The sequence below is a fragment of the Pristis pectinata genome, chromosome 7 (assembly GCF_009764475.1).
Source record: "Pristis pectinata isolate sPriPec2 chromosome 7, sPriPec2.1.pri, whole genome shotgun sequence".
Taxonomy (NCBI): domain Eukaryota; kingdom Metazoa; phylum Chordata; class Chondrichthyes; order Rhinopristiformes; family Pristidae; genus Pristis; species Pristis pectinata.
Window position 1 is genome coordinate 96,700,277 of NC_067411.1, and position 21,933 is coordinate 96,722,209.

Here is a 21,933-nt window from a genome sequence, read left to right on the forward strand (position 1 = left end):
TTATTACTAAATTACAGTAATAAAACAGAAAATGCTGGAGATACTCAGCAAGTCAGGCAGCATCTGTGGAGTGAGAAACAGAGTTAATGTGTCAGGACGATGACCTTTTTATCAGAAAATGTTCTCATCAACCTGAAATGTTAACTTGTCTCCAGATGCTGCCGGACCTGCTGAGTACCTCTAGCATTTTCTGCTTGTATTTTCGATTTCCATCATTTGCAGTTTTTTAAAAGTATAAATCACAGTAAGTTACTTAAGTACCTGGTATTTAATTGCTCTCATTTGAGAAGGTTGCCAGACCCCTCACCACTTAGAATTATAATGCGTAGCTTGAAATTATGTCATTTTCTGTTGTTCATCCACCCCAGATCCCATTGAAAATTAGATGCCAAAGTTATTATGTTGTTCTGTAATGTACTAATTACTGCATTTCAAGCACATATGTCAAGATATATTGCTGACCCAGGTTTATTGCATCATAAGAAAAAGTTTGGCAACAAATGTCAGCTAATTTAAAAAGGTTATGCGGTTCCCTTATAATTATAGCAATGTGATTACGGTATTGAGATTCTAATTGCTTGTCTTAAATTGTAAGTTTCACCTTTTCTAACACTTTCATAACTGCACTGAGTTGTTCTCTTGTGGTTTCCACAGTAATCTTGCTTTGCAGTTTCTGAAGAACTTGATTTATTAATTCATCATCAAGGGGTTGGTATAACTGATCAACTAAACCCCAAAGGAATTGAGAGTTAGTGTCCGTAACTATTGTAATATTTGCTATGTTGTAGTTCTCGTTCAACTGAATTCCTGCAGTAGGGTTATAGAGCACCACTTGAAATCGTTTGGGCAATGGATTAGATGATGTCAACTCTGGAGTAAGGACAATATCCAATGCAACGCTTAACTGTCCTGGTTGAAAAGTTAAACTCCCTTCCGACTTCACAAAATCCATCCCAGCAATTGCTGGCGATATTAAGGTTTGGCCCATCAGCTCAGCCTTTCTTAATTCCTACAAAACAAAAGGTTAATGCAAAATTACAATATTTATTTGCTCTTCCATTCTAATAAACAAATATTGATTCTGCTATAACACATTACACCACTGTGAATTAATTTTTAATGCTATATCTGGAAAACTCTTCAGCAGAAACTAAAACCATCATAGCAGTGGTCCAGAATGTTGCTGAATCAGTATAGGTGTCTGAATGTTAAACATTGCCTTGTGCTTGTCAGTTAACAGTTCTGGTATCCAGTATCTGATATCCAGTCAATTATGAATCACCACAAGCTGCTGGCCAATTCACCTTTACCTTTGCAAAAACAGCATCACACTCTTGGCCTGCTCAGATTTCTATGAAGCAGCTTCACTGCATATTATGTGTCCATGAAATCTAAAATTAAGTCTGGTAATTAGTAGGATTAAGTACCTATTTAATGACTTGACTATTAATGAAAATGAATCAATTTCTCTTGTCCAAAAATTCAACAGCTAAAACTGTGCATCACATATATTCAGACAGCATACCGTTATTGAGAGATGCAAAAAATATTAAATCTTAAATTTTTTTTTTACATTTCTTTCCTTTTTTCCAATCTCTCCTACTTCTCTTTCTCTACCTAATTTGTGAGTGATTTCAAACATTCTAGTTCACCTTCTTTCAGTTTTTTCTCTGATAATTCCGCAAAGCTTAAACCTCAGTGGTTAAAGAAATACATTGTGTATCCCAATGTTTCCAGGCCCTGATACCCTACTTTCCTTGAGCTCCACATACAACTTGTTCTTCCAGCAACTTGCAAAGCCAAAACCATTTGAGTTGAAGTGTGCAGGAAGAAGTCTAACAAGCTATCGTGAAATGTCCCTCACTAGAAAATTCTGGGACATTGTGATTAAGGTACAAAATACATTCGGAATTCGTAAGATTGCTGTGATTGATGTTTAATGTGCATTATTTTTTCAATTAATTTCATGGTAAATGTTATTTTTACTTATCCAAGTCTGTTCCAAGAGCTCTGCTGTTATAATACCAAGTTGCCTCAAGGAAAATTTACTCCCCAGGTGTTATTCAGCAAACCTGTCTCTCCACAATGGAATGCACAGGCATGGATTTCCATCCATCAAGTTCCTGCATCCTGCTTCACAGAAGTCCTCAATTGCAGAATTAGCCCTTAGGAGAAACGCCAGATCTCGTGATTTTGAATTATAATTCAGTTTTAGTTATTCAAAGCGCACTGCAGTAGTTTTTTCAGTGCTTCCACATTGAGATTGAAGTAAAACTCGTATATCTCTGGGACAGAATATTTCAGCTCTGAGCCTCTGTAGAACTACCCTGAAATAGAAAACTGTACTTGATTTCCCACCTACCATGTAAACCTTGATTGTATTTTACGTCCCATCGTTACTCAGCATTTGGCTTCAAGCTTAACTTTGGAATTGAGAAGTTTGGATTAAAACAGAATGCTAGGGTATCTGGTGTCAAATAATCAACATGCAAAGCCCTGGTCCAGTGGACGATATCATTTATGGCTCTAACACTGCAGAGCTAATTCTGCAGCCTTTACTACCTTTTTAAAGGAGCTGAGCCTTTAAACATCTGACCCACGTCAATGTATTCATTCCAACACAGACAGAGATTATTTGGCCATCTGTCCATACCAACCCCAGCAAAGCCTTACTAGCAATCCCATTCCCCCTCTCATTATTTTCCCTTTTACCCTGCAACTTATTCTCTCTCACATGCTCATCAACTCCCTTTGATTATTTTGCAACTTACCTGTACCACGGGTGAATTTATAGTAGACAGTTACCATTAGCACATCACTGGGATGCAGCAATCTGAGATAGCTTCTGACAATTCGGTACACAATATAAATCATGTTATTTATTTTGAAAATTCTTGGTCATTTCTAACATCAAATAGGGTTAGTTGCTCTCTTGGTAGCAGCCACGTAAGTTCTCTGCCCAAGGCAGGAGAGAGAAAGAGACAATGTTCTAAAGGCTTATATAAAACATGAGAGACATCAAGATTGGGAACAGCAAGAAAGGTTATCAAAGCTTGCAAAGTTGTCTGGATCAGCTGGGAAAATGGGCTTAAAAATGGAAGATGGAACTTAATGCAAGTGTGAGGTGGTGCACTTTGGGAGGACAAACCAGTGTAAGACTCACACAGTGAATGGTGGGGCATTGAGGTGTGCGGTAGAACAGAGGAACCTGGGAATACAGATCCATAATTCCTTGAAAGTGGTGTCACTGGTAGGTAGGGTCATAAAGACAGCTTTTGGAAAATTGGCCTTCATAAATCAGGGCACTGAGTACAGGAGTTGTGATGTTATGTTGAAGTTGTATAAGATATTGGTGAGGCCAAATTTAGCAGATTGTGTGCAGTTATGGTCACCTACCTACAGGAAAGATATCGATAAGCTTGAAAGAGTGCAGAGAAAATTTACCGGGATATTGCCAGGACTTGAGGACCTGAGTTACAGGGATAGGTTGAAAAGGTTAGGACTTTATTCCCTGGAGCGCAGGAGAATGAGGGGAGATCTTATAGAAGTATACAAAATTATGAGGGGTATAGATAGGGTGAATGCATGCAGGCTTTTCCCCCTCAGGTTGGGTGAGACTAGAACAAGATTTAGGGCTTAGGGTGAAAGGTGAAATACTTAAGGGAAATCTGAGGGAGAACTACTTCACTCAGAGAGAGGTGCGAGTGTGGAACGAGCTGCCAGCGGAAGTGGTGGATGCAGGTTCAATTGTAACATTTAAGAGAAGTTTGGATGGGCACATGGATGAGGGAGGTATGGAGGGCTATGGTCCTGGTGCAGGTAGATGGGACTAGGCAAAAAACCAGGCCAGCATAGACTAGATGGGCTGAAGAGCCTGTTTCTGTCCTATAGTTGTCTATGACTCTGTAGCTAAAAAGATAGTGTAAGAAAAGTTAAATTTCACCATGGACCAGCACAATTATTTTGCTCTGCAAATTGAAATACAGACCTGTATCAAAGTGAACCACAAACTGCAAGAAGATTGGAGTCCAGGAATGAGTATGTCTTACTGTAATTATATGTGGTCCTGGTGAGAATGCACCAGGAATATTCTGTATAGCACTAGTCTACCTAAGGAAGGATATACTTCTGACAGAGGGAGAGCATCAAAGCTTGACCAGATTGATTCCCTGGATTGAAGCTTTGTCCTATGGGGAGAGATTAAGCAGACCGAGCAGACGCTTTCTGGAGCTTAAAAGAGTAAGAGCTGATCTCATTGAAACCACCTACAGTGTTTGACAAGGTAGATGCAGGGATGATATTTCCCTTCATGGGCCATCTACAACCAGGAGTCACAGTCTCAAAACAAGACTTTGGCTATTCAGAGCAGAAATAAGAAGAAATTTCTTCACCCAGAGGATTGGGAATCTTTGGAATTCTCTGCCCAACAGAGCTGTGGATATGTTCAAAACAGAGACCAATAGATTTTTGGCTACCAAGGGAACCAAGGGATACAAGGTCAGTGCAGGAGAGTGGCACTGAGGTAAAAGATCAGCCATGATCTAATTGAATGGCGGAGCGAACATTAAGGGCTGACTGGCCTTTTCCTGCTTATGACACATACTGAAATGAATTTATGACATTTCTTAAGTTCATATAATTTCTCTCTTCAAAGCCTTTGAAGATCAATAAAGAGAAAGCTTGAATAAAGAATACATAAAATTCTTTTCACTTTTCAAAGCACAGTTCTTTTTGAACAGGAGAAATTTTCTCAAATGTCATCAAAGATAACCTTTTATGTTTCAAAATAGAGATTGTAAAAGCCAGGCCAGGTTTCTCATTTTGCTTCATTACCAGAGAGCTATCGTGATTGATGACAATTTAGGGAAGAAAGTTTCAGAGTGGAGTATTGTACAGCAGGGACAAGTTGGGAGAGGACTTTACTCTTGAGTGCAAATCCCATCCTCTCATATGCTTTAGTGAATGAGTCAATGGAGTTTGACCCCCAACCATAAATAAATGCAAGCTTCTTTAGTACTTGGCAGCTTTACTACTGAAGTTGGGGTGACCTTGGTTCTGGAATGCAAGTAATGTACATTGAACAGTTTCCATTAGTTCTGAAGATCAGCTGAACTCCTGCGGTGCAGAATTGTCGTCAACAAGATTGAAAATAGTATCGAGACAATGACGCAGCCTTAATTTACACCAGTATTCCCTGAGAATATCTCTGTTGAAGACCACTGGTCAGGATCATGGCTTGCATGCCATCACAAAGCAACTACGAGATGGAGACAAATTTCAGTGGACAGCTGAACTTGAGGAGAATCCTCCACCGTCCCTCCTGGTCGATGGAGTCAAAGGCTTTAGTGAGTTCTAAAAAGCCCATGTATAATAATTTGTGCTGCTCCCTGCATTTCTTTCATAGTTGTCGAGTGGTAAGGACTAAGTCCATGATGCCTCGAGCTGGACCAATCCACACTACAACTCAGCAAGCCCCTCTTTGGCCACTGGAAGCTGGCATTGAGGAGGACCCTGCCAATGACTTTTGCTATGGTAGACAGCAGGGACACCCATCTGTAGTTACCACAATGAAACTTGTCTCCTTTATGGAAGATGTTCATGATTAGGAAGGATGTGGATGCTTTAGAGAGGGTGCAGAGATTTACCAGGATGCTGCCTGGATTGGACAGCATGTCTTATGAGGATAGGTTGAGCGAGCTAGGGCTTTTCTCTTTGGAGAGGAGGAGGATGAGAGGTGACCTGATAGAGGTGTACAAGATGATAAGAGGCATAGATTCCATTTTTGTGATTCACAATTCCATTTTTTTTATACTATTTATTTATTTTGTAATTCATGGTAATTTTATGCCACAAAGCAACAAATTTCACGTCATAAAAGACAGTGATAATAAATCTGATTCTGATTCGTGTCCGCCATGAGTGGTGGCAAGACTAAACCAATCAGGCTTCCGGGTACTATTCACGTCAAGGACAAGTTGAGGATTTCTTTGAAGTGTTCCTTCCAGCAGGCATTGACTGCCTTTCTGTTCTTGATCAGCTCACTTCTGTTCCAGATTGTCAGTGGGGTGGGGTGGGGTGGATGAAGCCGAGTGGGCAGTTTGGGGCCAGGAGCTGGGGCTGGACTATGGTCGGGATCAGGAGCTGGAGCAGCTGAAGTGTGAGGTGTGAGCTGGTATACACGGAGAAGGAGGGTGCGTAAGGGCTGAAGGGAGAAGTGTCGTCGGAAGAGCTCAGTGAAAAAAGGAGAGTGCAGAGGGGAAGAAACTCTTGTGAGGAGTTTCAGGAGCACTGTAGCTGCAAGGAGTCAAGGGGAAGGGGAGTGAGAAGTAAGAATGGAGGCAGATCACTATCTGGCCAGTAGGAGGGAGGTGGAATTCAGAGGCAGGAGGACAAACCTGCTGAAAAGGGAATAGTGATCAGTAATTAGGTAACTGATAGGGAAGGGATCACAGTTTGGATGCTGTTAGTGGGTTGGGGGGGGGGGGGGGGAGCCCGACTGCAAGGGATGCCCAAGTGTTCTTTGCAAACCCTGAAGAGTTTTCCTGCTTCTTCCAGTCCACAAAGAAACTGAAACTAAAATACAGAAACTTTCCTGCATCAACTTTTGCTGAAGATCCACCTGCCAACAGGTGTGGCCAAAGCCAAATCTACTGATTTAAAGGAGGACCCAGTGTATTCCTTTGGGTGTCATCTCACATCCTAAAAATATCAGGTTAATCTTGCAAAGGAGATTTACCAGGATGTTGGCTGGATTGGAGAGCATGTCATGAGGATAGGTTGAGTGAGCTAGGGCTTTTCTCTTTGGAGAGGAGGATGAGAGGTGACTTGATAGAGATGTATAAGATGATAAGAGGCATACATCAAGTGGACAGTCAGAGACTTTTTCCCAGGGCAACAATGGCTAACACGAGGGGGCATAACTTTAAGGTGATTGGAGGAAGATTTAAGGGGGATGTCAGGGGTAAGTTTTTTACACAGAGAGTGGTGGGTGCGTGGAAAGCACTGCCAGCAGAGGTTGTGGGGGCAGATACACTAGGGACATTTAAGAGACTCTTAGATGGACACATGAATGATAGAGAAATGAGGAGCTATGTGGGAGGGAAGGGTTAGATCGATATTAGAGCAGGATAAAATGTTGGCACAGCATTGTGGGCCGAAGGGCCTGTACTGTGCTCTAGTGTTCTATGTTCTTAACATTGGGAAAGCAGCAAGATGAGATGGGTCAAGTAACTGTTCTCATTTTATCTGCGCCTTCTTCTCTTTCCTAGTTACCATTAGCAGAGAGTGGTCAGTTAAAATCAAATTGGTTATACTTAAATTGATTCTTTCGCCAAAGATGCAGGAGATTATTCAGGCTGCGTCAGTGGACATTAACCTCAATCCAGTGCATGAATAGTTTAGTTTACCAGTCAGGCTGAAGCACTACTCAACCTTGCTTCAGTTGGATTGTGAAAAAGAAAACCTGTTTTAAAATTATATCGATTGAGGTCTATTTTAGTCTGCGTTTCAGTCAAAGACAGCAAACATGTCAAATTACAATACTTACAGAAGATAGAAAGTGGTGATAATAGGACAAAGCTAAAAACAAACTCAAGGGGTTCAATTTTTCTGAAAAATGATGAGCAAAATAAAACACAGGTTATTACTCCTCTACAGACCAGTACAAATGATAAATGAGTCAATAAAAGGACAATGAGACATTAGATATGTAACATATATTTTAAAGTAAATTACATTGCAGATTCTTTTATTAAAAGTTATGGTGTTAGTATTCCACCTGTGAAATTAATTGTGAGATTAGGAAAACAATGAGGGAATATGAAAAGGTTATTTGTAAGTGAAATAATAAAAACATTCCAGATTTGTTTTTAAATAACATACAGAACAAAGGGATTACTAAGGGAAGAGTAGAGTCTTTTGGAGACCAATAAGTAACATGCGGAAATGGAGAATGTTGGTAAGTTTCTAAATGAATACTTTCTGACTGAGCTGGAGCTGTGAATAGACTCACTGTGAAGTATCCACGAAGCTGAGAATATTGTGGATAGCATATTTCATGAGCTGATCACACCACTGGCACAGACAGGAAGTGTCAGTGGGTGGACAGTTTGGGAACAGTGAACATAATTCCGTAAGTTTCAAGGTAGTTGTGGAGAAGGATAACAATGGTGTGTAAGTTTGGGTCCTATGTAAGCAGAGGGTTAATTTCAATAACACATGACTCGACCTAACCGAAGTAGATTGGGAGCAGCTGCTTGTTGGTAATACAACATCCAACAAGCGGGAGTCTTTTAAAAGTGAGATAATAAGGCTTCAGGGCAGTATTTTTCTGTGACGATGACGGGATAGCAAGATTGGGGAACCCTGGATGACAAGGGATGTTGAGGGGGTGATGAAGCAAAAAACAGGAAGCATATGACAGGTATAGAAAACTGAAAATGGGAGAGTCCATTCTATCATGCTCTAGGTTTTAGTTTTTAAGAAAGAAGTTGATCAGCAAAAACTAACAAATTCAGGAAGTGTTATATATGTTATACAAGTGTAATTCTTCAGCAGGCTGAAGAAATTTAGCCTGCTGAGGACTTACACTTCTGTGTCCCTGTCAACCCTCACCAATTTTTATCGCTGTACCATAGAAAGCATCCTATCCAGATGCATCACGGCTTGGTATGGCAACTGCTCTTCCCGTGACCGCAAGAAACTGCAGAAAGTTGTGGGCAGAGTTCAGCACATCACAAAAACCGGCCTTCCCTCCGTGGACTCTGTCGACACTTCATGCTGCCTCAGTAAAGCAGCAAACATAATCAAAGACCCCACCCACTCGGGACATTCTCTCTTCTCTCCTCTCCCATCGGGCAGAAGATGCGGAAGTCTGAAAGTGTGTACCACCAGGCTCAAGGACAGCTTCTATCCCACTGTTACAAGACTATTGAATGGTTCCTCAGTACGATAAGATGGACCCTTGACCTCACAATCTACCTCGTTATGACCTTGCACCTTATTGTCTACCTGCTCTCTGCAATATCTGTAGCTGTTACGTTTTATTCTGTATTCCGTTATCATTTTACCTTGTACTACCTCAATGTATAGTGTAATGAATTGATCTGTATAGATGGTATGCAAGACAAGTTTTTCACTGTACAAGTGACAATAATAAACCAATTCCAAATGATATTTGAAAATCAGGTAGTAGGATTACATTATCAGAGTGATGAAGCTACATAGCTAAACCCATGGTCAACCAATCTTAGCTTACAAGTTATGATTCGGAGCCACAGTATCTAGCAAATCAACAGCATGGTTGGTATTGGTTGCACACAGACATTATAATAATAAGCAGTCAATACAACGTTCACATGCTACCTAAAACAATTCTCCACACTTGATAATTGGAATTCCTGGTTAATGCAACTGGATTCTCAAACTACCTAATTACATGGAGTAAAATGGCTCAATGCAACTTTTGAGGGAAATTATGGTTCAAAAGCTTCAGTCACAAGAACTGGTTCAATTTGCAGTTCAAAAATGATTAGCAAATGTTTCATGGAGCACTATTATTTATCTAAAAGTATCACTCAATTAAAACTGAAGGCGTTAATTTCAAAGCTGTAACAAATCAAATGAGATAAATCATGCTGGAAGCTTATAATTTTAATTAAATAATTACAGTCCCAATGTTTTAAGAGCTCAGCTTTTAACTGTATAATGCATTTAATAAAAATGCCTTCACAAAATAACCTGTTAAATAAAACTTCATGTTAAAAAAAAGCTTTATGTACTCACCTGTGTTTGGTAACTAACACTTACAACCATACTTGAAACTGCATTCTTGACCACCTGCAGGCTAACAAATGTGGCCTTCTGATGAATCACAGAAAGCCGAGATTCTGGAGCAAAATAGATCAATGTGTGAAGGTTATCACTCTCTAAAATTATAATGTTTAAGAATCGAGCACTGTTATTTATCAAAGCTCCTGCTCCCACTTCATAAATTTCCACAAGAAACCACGTTTCAGATTCTGGGATCTACAAAGAAGAAAGTACAAAACAGTAAGTATGGAGGCAGTACTGTCAATTTCTTTCATATCACATTACTCAAGTTTTAGTTTTGGACTGCCAATTAATTCTCAGAAATTCAGCAGTTAGTAGATTTAAAATTTCATGAAAAGGATTCATTTTTATTTCAGCACAACTGAAGCAATGCTTAATATATTGCTTCATTTTTTAACTTTAATACTAGAAATAAAATTACAATTAATCAGTTATGGCCTACATTTTAAAAACATATTCAGCAATAAAGATGCATTACCTGATTAAGGTTTTGGATAATTAACAGAGCTTTTCTATAGTCTTTGCTTCTTGTTCCTACTGCATAGTACTTCAGGGTTCTTTGTGTTTAAAATTACAACTTGATACCAATAACCTTCTTATTCCTATCTTTGATATTTTCCTTATAATTTTCCTCCAACATAGTGAATGTAGTATTATTGACACCTTCCTGGCAGGTGTCAATAATTTGTGCTTGGTGGGCCATTTTCATTTTGAGCCAAAGATCATGGACTCAAGTAGCTGTCAACACTTCCTTGTGCAGGATGCACGTTGCAAGAGTGCGACGGATAAAGCTAAATGGTGTACAACACTTGTAGTGGCAATGGAAAGACATTGTGCACAGCAGAGCATTGGAAGCACTTCAATGGACCAATCCAAGAGTTGCCATGGGCCATAGATTGGTTATAGAACATAGAACATTATAGCACAATACAGGCCCTTTGGCCCACGATGTGCCGACATTTTATCCTGCTCTAAGATCTTTCTAACCCTTCCCTCCCACATAGCCCCCCATTTCTCTATCATTCATGTGTCTATTTAAGAGTCTCTTAAATGTCCCCAATGTATCTGCCCCCACAACCTCTGCCGGCAGCGTGTTCCATGCACTCACCACTCTCTGTGTAAAAAACTTACCCCTGACATCCCCCTTATACCTTCCTCCAGTCACCTTAAAATTATGCCCCCTCGTGTTAGCCCTTTTCACCTTAGGGAAAAAGTCTCTGACTGTCCACTCAATCTATGCCTCTTATCATCTTGTACACCTCTATCAAGCCCCCTCTCATCCTCCTTCTCTCCAAAGAGAAAAGCCCTAGCTCGCTCAACCTACCCTCACAAGACATGCTCTCTAATCCTCACAACAAAATTTATATATTTTCCAGGAAATCTAACTTTGAATATGCACTGATATAACCTCATTGAAGGGCACCCAATATATCTAATTGGATCAGAAAACCATTTGCCCATTTTGGCTTTTTTGGTAGAACTATCCAAATAGTCCCACTCTTCCCAAATGCTCATTCTCAAGAGCCACGCAAGACTGTCCCTTCAAATATTTATCCATTTCCTTTTTTGAAATTTATTATCAAATCATCTTCCACTCTCCTTTCAGATTGAAATAGGTCACTGTGGAAGAAACGTTTCCTTGTTTGATCTTAAAATTAGCCATACCCTCTCCCAAGCACAAAGTTCTCGAATTGTGTAAGATCTAAATGATCATCTGAAGTCAGTCAGGTTGCAATAGATTGCAATGAAGATCTACTGACCAGAAATCCGAGTCTACCTGATGAATAACAGGGAGGATGTAGTCTGCCATTCAGTTGATCAGTATGATCCATTTAAACTACAGAGTCATCTTGGTGTACCCTCAACTGCTGCTTATTAGGATGGGAGAAGTGGAGGCCAGCAGATTAACACATTCAGATTGCAGTTGGCAGTCTTTTTGTTCAAATAGCAGCAGTAATCCAGCATCTCCATTTTACAAGGAATATTGCAGCTGGGTGCCCAGAGAAACAACTTTATTCCAGCAATACCATTTCCCATTTAGATTTAATGATCCATTCACTGATCCAGATTGCCACATTAGGTAGGAATAGTCAGAGCCTGACAGTTCAGGGTGTCTTCATAATATAGCCCATGAGGAACAGAATTTTCAAACAGAGTATCCACAGATTCCAAGCAGTTATTTAAGTAGCAGTGCCTACCTGGTCGGGTTTGATTTCAATGGTGATTGGGCATTGAGTCTCTCCGGAAACACAGAGGATAATTCCTGATGTAGCCTTGAGCTCATTGACCAGATCTACCCCATCTCTTTGCAATACAACATCTGTTTCATTAAATGTCACTCGCCAAGAAATCGTCACATCCTCAAAAGATCTGCAAATGTAAATGAAATGTCACACCCAGCATATCTGGAGTGAAGTTACAGAGCTCCTTAATACTGGAACAACATTTAAAATAACAAAACACTCTCGCAACCTCTCAGTTGTTTTTACGAACATGGAAATAGACAGACTGGGTAGATTTCCATTCACTGGATATAGAGTCAGAGAGACATGCAGAATGGAAGCAGGCCCTTCAGCCGGTTGTCAACTGCTCATTTACACTAATCCTACATTAAGCTCATTTTTTTTTTTACTTTCCCCACATTCTCATCCAATTTCCCCAGATTCTACCACTCACCTAGGGGCAACACACAGTGACCAATTAACCTCCCAACCCGCATGTCTTTGGGATACAGGAGGAAACTGAAGCACCCAGAGGAAACCCATGCAAATTCCACCCAGACACCAGCCGAGGTCAGGACAGGCCATTATGCCACCATAATTACATGGGTAGCACCCACCAATCAAGTCGAGTTTATTATCATGTACACAGGTACGGTGAGGTACAGGTACAATGAAAAACTTGCTTGCAGCAGCATCACTGGCACGTAGGTACAGACAACACACAAAATATAAATTATACAGTTTTCATTTGTGTTGTGCAGCATTTGACCTGATGTGATCTGATGCTATTTCTCACTGATCTCACTGTCCAGGCAAAGACCATTGAGGAGAGATAAATACAGAATAATTATTGGAACATGAAACAGTGCACTGCTATTTGAAGGCTCGAAATAATTGCCTGTTAAGTAGCAGATTGACAGTGTAGCAGTTAGTGTAACGCTATTACAGTGCCAGCGACCCGGTATCAATTCTGGCTGCTGTCTGTAAGGCGTTTGTATGTTCTCCCCATGTCTGTGTGGGTTTCCTCCGAGTGCTCCGGTTTCCTCCCACATTCCAAAGACTTACAGGTTAGGAAGTTGTGGGCGTGCTATGTTGGCACCAGAAGCGTGGCGACACTTGCGGGCTGCCCCCCAGAACACTCTACGCAAAAGATGTGTGTTTCGATGTACATGTGACTAATAAAGAAATCTTATCTAATGTATTCAGAAAGCATTCTTGGTGCACAACTATTTATTTTAAATGCATTAATCATTTTGTTAAAGTAAAGAGAGGAATCACCAGTGTTCATTTTTCTTGGCTAACACAAAAACGATAATTTCTACATTGTTATGTACTAAAATAATTAAGATGGTTTGCCCCATTTGATCAGAGGTTACAAAAGACGAGAGGGAGAAGATTTCTGCAGACGTGAGGTGCCTTCCACTTGCTGTAATGGTGACTGACTGATACAGTTACCCCAGACCTCAAATTCCACCCATCATGTGCACTTTGTACTCACCCCACCCACCATAAAAACATACAGGGGTCAAAATTGACCCTGAAATTTCAGAGATATTATTAAATTCTCTGATGATTCTATTATGGAGCTGCTCAGTTTCAACATGAATCAATGAGAAATATTTCAGTTAATGAAGATTTTACCTGATCTTTTGTCTTTCAACAGTTAGCTGAACCTTCCTATTTTCAGAGTCTTCATCCAACACCAGGTTACTCTGGGACACACTTGCAAAACCCACAATGCCATTCTGTACATCATTTCCTGTGGTACAAATATATTAAGGCTAAGAAAAATAATTATGCCAAATGGAGATAATGTTTTTTTAAAGAAAACTGGAGACTTGGGCATGAGTAGTGTCCCAAGCTCAGGGCAGGGGTATATAGTCTGATCAGTTGACCAAAGGCTGAGGTTGCGCATGAGTTCTGCTGCTGACTGATCATTTGGTCAAATTAATTTGATGGATTTGTATATTAAAATGTTTGATGCATGTGCTGCCCTGCCTGAAAGCTTATGTGCAGTGTTAAAGATGCTGTGCAGAGCTTGCAGCCCATTCTTTTGAGCATGGAACTGGTGAGCAACTTAATTGGAATACTGTGGACCCAAGCGTAATGGACAACATCTTGGCCTCCACCAGCAGAAGCAAAGGCAAGCAAATCTGCACCCATCATGGTTGTGGATACTAATGCCAACATAAGCTTTCATCATAGTTCAGCCATCCAGCAGTATGCCATCCAATGTATTGTTGGAGGAGTGGTAGTGGCTCCATGGAGCATGAATTTGCTGTTTTTTTCTCAAGATGACCACAGCCATATCGCTGTATTTGTGATATCCCCCATCCCATGCCCCTCCACTCTCACTACCACTGAACCTCCACCCATACTCCTGCTCGTAAACCAGATTAGCCCAGACTATTGCTGTTTATATGGAGCAGGAGCAATTTGAAAGCTAGACCTTCTAGAGCCTTGGTTGCCTGAGACTGGCCTTGTCTACACTTCTCACTGCCTCGGTAAAGCAGCCAACATAAGCAAAGACCCCACACACCCCAGACATTCTCTCTTCTCCCCCCTCCCATCAGGCAGAAGATACAAAAGCCTGAAAGTACGTACCACCAGGCTCAAGGACAGCTTCTATTCTGCTGTTATGAGACTATTGAATGGTTCCCTACTATGAAAAGGTGGACTCTTGACCTCACAATCCACCTTGTTATGACCTTGCACCTTATTGTTTACCTGCACTGCACTTTCTCTGTAACTGCAACACTTTACTCTGCATTACATTATTGTTTTCCCTTGTACTGCCTCAATGCACTGTTGTAATGAAATGATCTGTATGGATGGCAGGTAATGCAAGTTTTTCACTGTACCTTTTACATGTGACAAGAATAAACTAATTTATCAGTTTAATTTACCAATTCACAGACAAGTGCATTGTCTTCTACAAAGACAATGCAAATGTCTGTGAATTGGTACATTAAACTGGCAAATGTCTGTGAATTAGTGAAGTAAATTGGTAAATGTCTGTGAATTGGAGCAGGTAAAAGCTCATGGAAGTCAATCACTAGGAAAAGCACTAAGTTGCTTAGCTGACACCAATATGCAATTTAGCAAGTTTTGTTAAAAATTGGTTTAAAATGCTTATCTTATGTTGGTATTTGGCCAACTAGAAGCCATGATGTATAGTAAAAGAAGGTAGGTAAGATATATCACTGTTGGTGAATGGGGAAAATTGTGGTTCTGTTTAAAGGTGGAGCAGTCAAATAAATCAGTGTGGCCGGAAATGGAAGTCAAGGCTGTTGACTCTTTTCCTTTTGCATCTCTTCTTCTTCTCTATCTTTGACTCATATCTTCTCTTCTTTGTGTCCTGTAGCCACACCTTAGAGCATTGTGGTGGCTTAACTGCAAGTACTGAGACTACTGCAGAACAAAGGTATTTTGACTACTTTGCACACTCAAGATTGAGACTGATTTAGAGAAATTCAGGGATACAGGATCAGTGCAGGAAAGTGACCTGTGGTAACTTATCAGCTGTGACCATAATGAACTGTGGTGCACTCAGAAGAGGCAAAATGGTCTGTTGCTGTGCCTAGTTCTTATGTTCTTATTCTTCTGTACACCAGACATTGTCCTGCTTTCTAGGCTGTGTATGGTCTCACGCAGTTTGGAAATGAGTGAAATCCTTTCTAGTGCACCTCCAAGTTGACATGCAGGGAACAGAAACAATTATGCAGGTAGTCAATAACAACCTAGATCTTTGGGAAGTGTGCATTCCTTGCAAACCCAGGAGCTCATTCTGCTTTCTGATAAACAGCACTGGAGCACGAAATGTAATCAATTCTCTTTGAAAAGTATGTGTTAACGATTCCCCTTACGTGACGAACTCAGATACTGCACAAAGCTCCAACTGTGAAGGACTCAATTTACAAACATTCAATGCTATGGTAACTTTGACAGCCACTGGCAAAGTGGGCCCCACCCTCGTCTGGCATAGGAGCTGTGACTGATAGTAAGGAAGTCCTCCTGAAAATGTGCCATCTCTGAAGAACAGACACCTCACTCTGTCTCTTATAAAGGCTCATGTGGGCCAATTGCTCTCTGAAGATCCAGGGTGGCTATCTCCTCTTTCAAGAAGCCATTTCCCCTTCCTCCTCCTACTCATTTGTCCTGCTCTCTGTGAGCTCTGCTCAAGTTCACAGTCGTGTTGCAGTCAAGGGGAATGTCTAGTAATGGTCACGTGTGGAGGTAGCTGGCCCATGCAGCAATATGGTCAAGTCTTCAGCAGCTGGCACAGCACTAACTGTAGACCTCACCAATTTTAATAAACTCTTCAAAGCACCAAACCCTTGTATAACCAGAGCAGCAGCCGGTAGAAATCAATCTGCTATGAGCTGATGCTCCTTTGATGTAGAATGAGTGGAGTCCTTTGTGCTGTGAATCATGTGTTCAGCTGTGTATTCCCCACGACAGGGGGTTAGCTGGAGCTTCAATCTCCAGCTCAGCAGCACTGGCATTGGTTATGCCCTGTGAATTGCTGTGCCTTACATCACCAAAATGCCCACATTATAACCAATATGAGGTCCATGACACCCAAACAACGGGAGACAAATTTTGCATGGCTAGATTGCAAAAGAAATGCTGGTTTAAATGCATCTAAACCATTTAATAACTATGAGTTACCTAAGATAACTATCTTCATAAAAGCCATGAATCCATGCTCATCTTTTCCTTCCACAATCTGTGCACCTCCACCAGGATCTGTTAGATAGACAAAAAAAAATTCTCGGCCCTCAGGTTCATTGTCGTCTAAAATTCTGATAGATATGTTGATTTCCTTTTCCTCATCTTGTAAAGTAACATTCAAAGCTTCATCTTCAAAATCTTCTCCCTCTTTGGCCCAGGAAAGACTGGAATTTTGCTGGTTGGTTTGAAAGGGGGTTTCTTGTAGACCACTTATAAGCTTCTTTTCTCCAAAGGTTATAACTCTCACACTGACGATCCCAGTAAATCCCAGAGTCCTTCGAATATGAAGTATTACATTTACTGTATTATTATCAGTGTCCTCTATAGTGTGTATCACAGTGGGTCCAATACTTAAAACACCCTTGGTGGCATCATTGGCAATAATGGTTATAGATGACACACTAAAGTTTGGATTCAAGTAAGGTTTTTCTTTTGCTTCATTTGGCTTATAACCCAGAACTTCAATGCTGGACAAATTTAGGTAAAACACTTCATCTATTTCTGGAATGTTATCATTGATGATAAACAGCTTAATAATAGCTTCAAACTGATATGAAGCAAAAATGAGTTCTCCTTTTTGGATGTGCTCGTAATCTTCATCAGGTTTGGCACTTCCTGCTGTTGTACAGTAGGTCAGTTTTGTTTTATTGCCACGGAAACCAAAGAGTCTCTGGATATGTAAAGTAGTTACACCTACATCTTCTTCTATTCTGAGCTGCCTTGAATTAGGGGCAAGTTGGAAGACTCCAAATGGCTCAATTTCAGCTACAGTGAATCCTGATCTATAAAAAGTAAACAGCAAGAAAGTATAATTCATCGTGTGTAAATACCTGCCATTGGAATATCAATAGATAATTGCAACAGCAAAGCCCACTCATCCCATTTAATTCCTATAACCAATAGCACCCATTCTTTAAATGATCCCAATGGTATTTCCTCCCAACAGTCTGGTGTTAGCTATAAATTTCAATTTAACAGTTTGAACAGATACCCCTCTGTCCTTTGAAGTAATATTGGATTTACATTCCAAACAACCATGTTGTACCTCCGACTCTTCATTTCTAGGTTTCTCTGGTCTTTCCTCTTAACATTCTTGTAACACTAGGGTTATCCTCATGACTTTTCCCCAGACAGTTTTTAGTGCTAGAATACGTCATCAAGAGGAAACAAACACCATTTCAACGTCTGGTATGCCTGAGTTGTGGTCAACATCCACTTCCAATTTTTAGTCAATGGTTCTGATTATCAGCTTTAACATTTTATTTCATTGCTGACTGCCATTTTGTCCTGGGTGGATAATTAGTGCCAATTATTCATCTTTCCAGGTCTATTTTTAGTTACTTCAATATCTACTTATTGTAAGTGAGTGCCTCATTTTTTTCTGCTCTATATTGCAAAAATTAAACTTAATTTGTTAATTTACTTAATTTGTCCCAATCACTTCATAATTTCTGAACTGCTTCCTCTGATTCCACATTTCTTTGTTGCTCTGTATCATCAGCATTATATAAACAAATTCTAAAAATTATGACCATCCCACTTTATATTTGATAAGAACACAATGAAATTTAAAAAGAAATTCTTAATGCTGCTGAAGCTTTTCCGTCTGGTTCTCTAACCTAATATCCAACTGATCATGTTTACAGGACTAGTTTTCCAAAATTGTATTATGCATTCAGGTGCTCAGGTAAATTATATTCTGGATCATTGGCTTTGGAATACCGGCATGTCAAACTTCCCAAGAAAATATATGCACTTCACGGTGAGTGTAATTGCATTGATCTGTAGTAATTCCACCAAATAATGATGATTAAAAAGCAAAACAGAACAAATTATGGAAAACCAATATAAAAAACAGAGCATATTAGCCAGGCAGAATCTGTGAAGAAAGAAAAGGGTTAATGTTTCAAATCAATGATTTTTTTTAGTCTGTCCTGATACAATGGGCAAGCACGGTAGTGTAGCGGTTAGCATAACACTATTACAGCGCCAGCAACCCAGGTTCAATTCCAGCCACTGTCTGTAAGGAGTTTGTACTGCTCCCCGTGACTGCATGGGTTTCCTCCAGGTTCTCCGGTTTTCTCCCACATTCCAAAGATGTATAGGTTAGGAAGTTGTGGGCATGCTATGTTGGCGCCAGAAGCATGGCGATACTTGCGGCCTGCCCCCAGAACACTCTATGCAAAGGTGTATTTCACTGTGTGTTTTGATGTACATGTGACTAATAACGAAATCTTAAGAAATGTTACCTTAGTGCAACAGTTATGTAGCTGGATGAACAATCCAGTGAAATAAAAACTGAAAATGCTGGAGAAACTCAGTAGACCAGGCAGCATCTATGTAAAGAGTAACATTTAACATTTCATGCTGAAGACCCTTCATCAAAGCAGGTACCTCCAGCATTTTCTGTTTTTAATTCAGATTTCCAGCATTTGCATTTTTTTAAGCTAACAGTGCAGGGACCCACGTTCAAATCCTAGCATAGCATTTCCAGAATTTAAATTAATTTAATCATCATTTGGGATAACTAGAACTAGTGCTTTGTAATAATGACCACAAAAAAATTCCAGATTGTTACAGAAACCTGTTTGGTTCACCAATAACCCTCAGGACTGGAAATTTGCCTTCCTTACACATCTGGCCTACATATGTCTCCAGACCCATCTCATGTGGTTGCCTTCTGCATGGCCCAGCAAGTCACTGAGTTCAAGGGCAATAGATGCTGGCCTTGCCACTGTTGCTTTAAACCCAAAAAATAAATCTAAGAAAATTCCCAGGACTGTCTTGGTTAAATAAATAGTTTCAAGTAATTAATGTATGAAATTAACTGAAAAATGTAGATAATTATTGATTACAAAGTTTTATAATACATCTGATGGGCTTACCTTAGTTCAGCTTTACCAGTAAGATTACTGTGTACGGCAGTCAGATGAATGGCAAAGGACTCCTTGCCCGTAAAGTCAGTGGTTGGTACAGTGAGTAACACTGGCTTTCTTTTTTCACCATGGGAAAGGACAACTGAACCTGATGTAAAGTCATTAAATTAAGTCAAGTTACTTTATTGTCATTCACCCATATGCTATAAAAACACATGGAGGAACAAAATGTCATTTCCCCCAGACTCACATAACAGAGGACATACATAAAAAGACGTACAATAAACGCAGACCAAAAAAAAATTGTGCAAGTACAAATAGTGCAAAAAACAGTATATACAGAGTACAAAATTAGTGCAGGGTTAGTGCAAAACTGAGTTGGACGAAGAAAATACAGAACTCAGTGCGTTGCACTAAATGTATAAACATGTTCAGCAGCAGCCAAAGTTCTTATACACCGTCGTGCAAACCAGGGCCTTTGACGCGGCATTTGTCTGAAACTGCCTCCAGGGTATTCAGGAGCCTGACAGCCTGGGAGAAAATACTGTTGTGCAGTATAGTAGTTCTGGCCCGGATGCTCCGGCACCGCTTGCCAGACGGCAGTGGGACAAATAGGTCATGGGAGGGATGAGAAGGGTCATCTAAGATTCTGCAGACCTTGCGTGTGCATTGTGTGTTGTAGATGTCCAGGATGGAGGGAAGAGTTACTCCTCATATGCAGTAGCATATGGAAAACAATTTTGCAGAACCATTATTTGACATAATGAAGACAAAAAAACTAATAATTGAGTAAAATATGGATTCACAAATAATAGGTAACATCACTAACTGTGCACTTTATTTGTATAAATAATAACAGACATATTGTCCAGCAGAGTTTCCAGTGACTTAATATCTGATGACAGCACTTCCGAGGCGAGAGTAAATTTAGTGATTTTGTGCTTGTTTCACTGCTACATTTGCAAACATAACAAGTCAAGAAGTCTTTAGAACAATGTTATAACTCCATCTTTAATACATGTTTACTTCAAGTGCTGGCTTGCTTAACTGATCCCATTACTTTAGTTTCGTTAGCACAGGTTACTTAAACAAACTTTACTATTAATACTTGTTTAATTATTCTTGCTGTTGAATTTGTTTCCAATATATTAAAAAGGTTCTTCAATCCAGTTTTCTATAAATTTAGACATTAAAAATGATAATAGGCAAGGAACTATACTATTACACCTGGTTTACCAGAAGTAAAATGGATGCAATGAGGGCCGACTCTGAGAAGCAACCATCACAAAAACTACCAGATTTGAGACCGAGGAATGCTTGAAAAATATTCAAAATGAATTTGACACGAAAATGGCTGCTTGAATTTGCAAAGGTCCAAGTATCTTTTTTCACATGATAATCTGGTATATTACAGGTATACACATACCTTTGTACATTATTCATGAAGGACTCAAGAAAGTTAAATATTATGTATAGAGCTTAACTTTTTCTGATTCAGACAATATCCCTGAGTATTTTCCACAGTCACAAGCTATTCAACCAGCTGGCATAGATGTGACCTTTCCAGCAAAGTCCTTCCATGAGTTACTAAACTACCTGTGTAATTCTTCATGTGGATCTTTTTGTTTTAAAGCAAGAAGTAGGTTTCCTGGAATAATGCATTTAAAATGAAGAATTGAGTCCAGTCTGCAAAAAGGGCAAAGTCATGGATAGTTTACTGATCACATTGGTCACTATTAAGTCTTGTAAACTGTGACCAATTGCACTTACCAAATGCAGGTTTGATATAGCCAGGTGTGAATCCAGCAGGGACCATGCCATCAGGGTAGCCACTTCTCCATTCTACAACCACAAGCCCATACACACCATTCCGTGATATTACAGCCCAACATATGCCAGCAGAAATATCTGAGACTTGAAGTACCAAAGAATCAAAGCCAACCTAAAAAGAATATTCAGCAATCACTGTGGAACTGGGCAGTGGTAAAATTATCATGATTGTCAACAATTAGTTATTAGTAACCTCAACAAGTATGTCAAAATTGGAATGAAAATAGAAAACAATGGAAACATTCAGCAGGTCAGCCAGCATCTGTGAAAAGAGATTATCATTATCAGGTCCCGAACCCTTCACTAGAACTTTGCCCAGTCTGTGATCAGTGGTGTATTGCAGGAATTGGTGCTGGGATCCTTGCATATTCATGATGTGCATGTGAACGTAGGAGGCATTATTAGTAAGTTTGGGGATGCTACGAAAGTTGGTGATGTTG

The 21,933-nt window shown here is 40.0% G+C and overlaps 1 protein-coding gene across 1 annotated transcript in view; it reads right to left on the bottom strand.

Moving 5' to 3' along the window:
• Positions 1 to 583: 583 nt before the first annotated feature.
• The window catches only part of adgrv1 (adhesion G protein-coupled receptor V1), a 249,447-nt gene continuing 228,097 nt past the window's right edge, over positions 584 to 21,933 (bottom strand). The window contains exons 71-77 of the mRNA XM_052020663.1: positions 21,434 to 21,605; positions 19,673 to 19,811; positions 16,725 to 17,569; positions 13,695 to 13,812; positions 12,030 to 12,201; positions 9,784 to 10,026; positions 584 to 1,009 (exon numbers count right to left, since the gene is read on the bottom strand). Coding sequence (XP_051876623.1) covers positions 584 to 1,009; positions 9,784 to 10,026; positions 12,030 to 12,201; positions 13,695 to 13,812; positions 16,725 to 17,569; positions 19,673 to 19,811; positions 21,434 to 21,605 — 2,115 coding nt within the window. The remainder of the gene's footprint in view (positions 1,010 to 9,783; positions 10,027 to 12,029; positions 12,202 to 13,694; positions 13,813 to 16,724; positions 17,570 to 19,672; positions 19,812 to 21,433; positions 21,606 to 21,933) is intronic.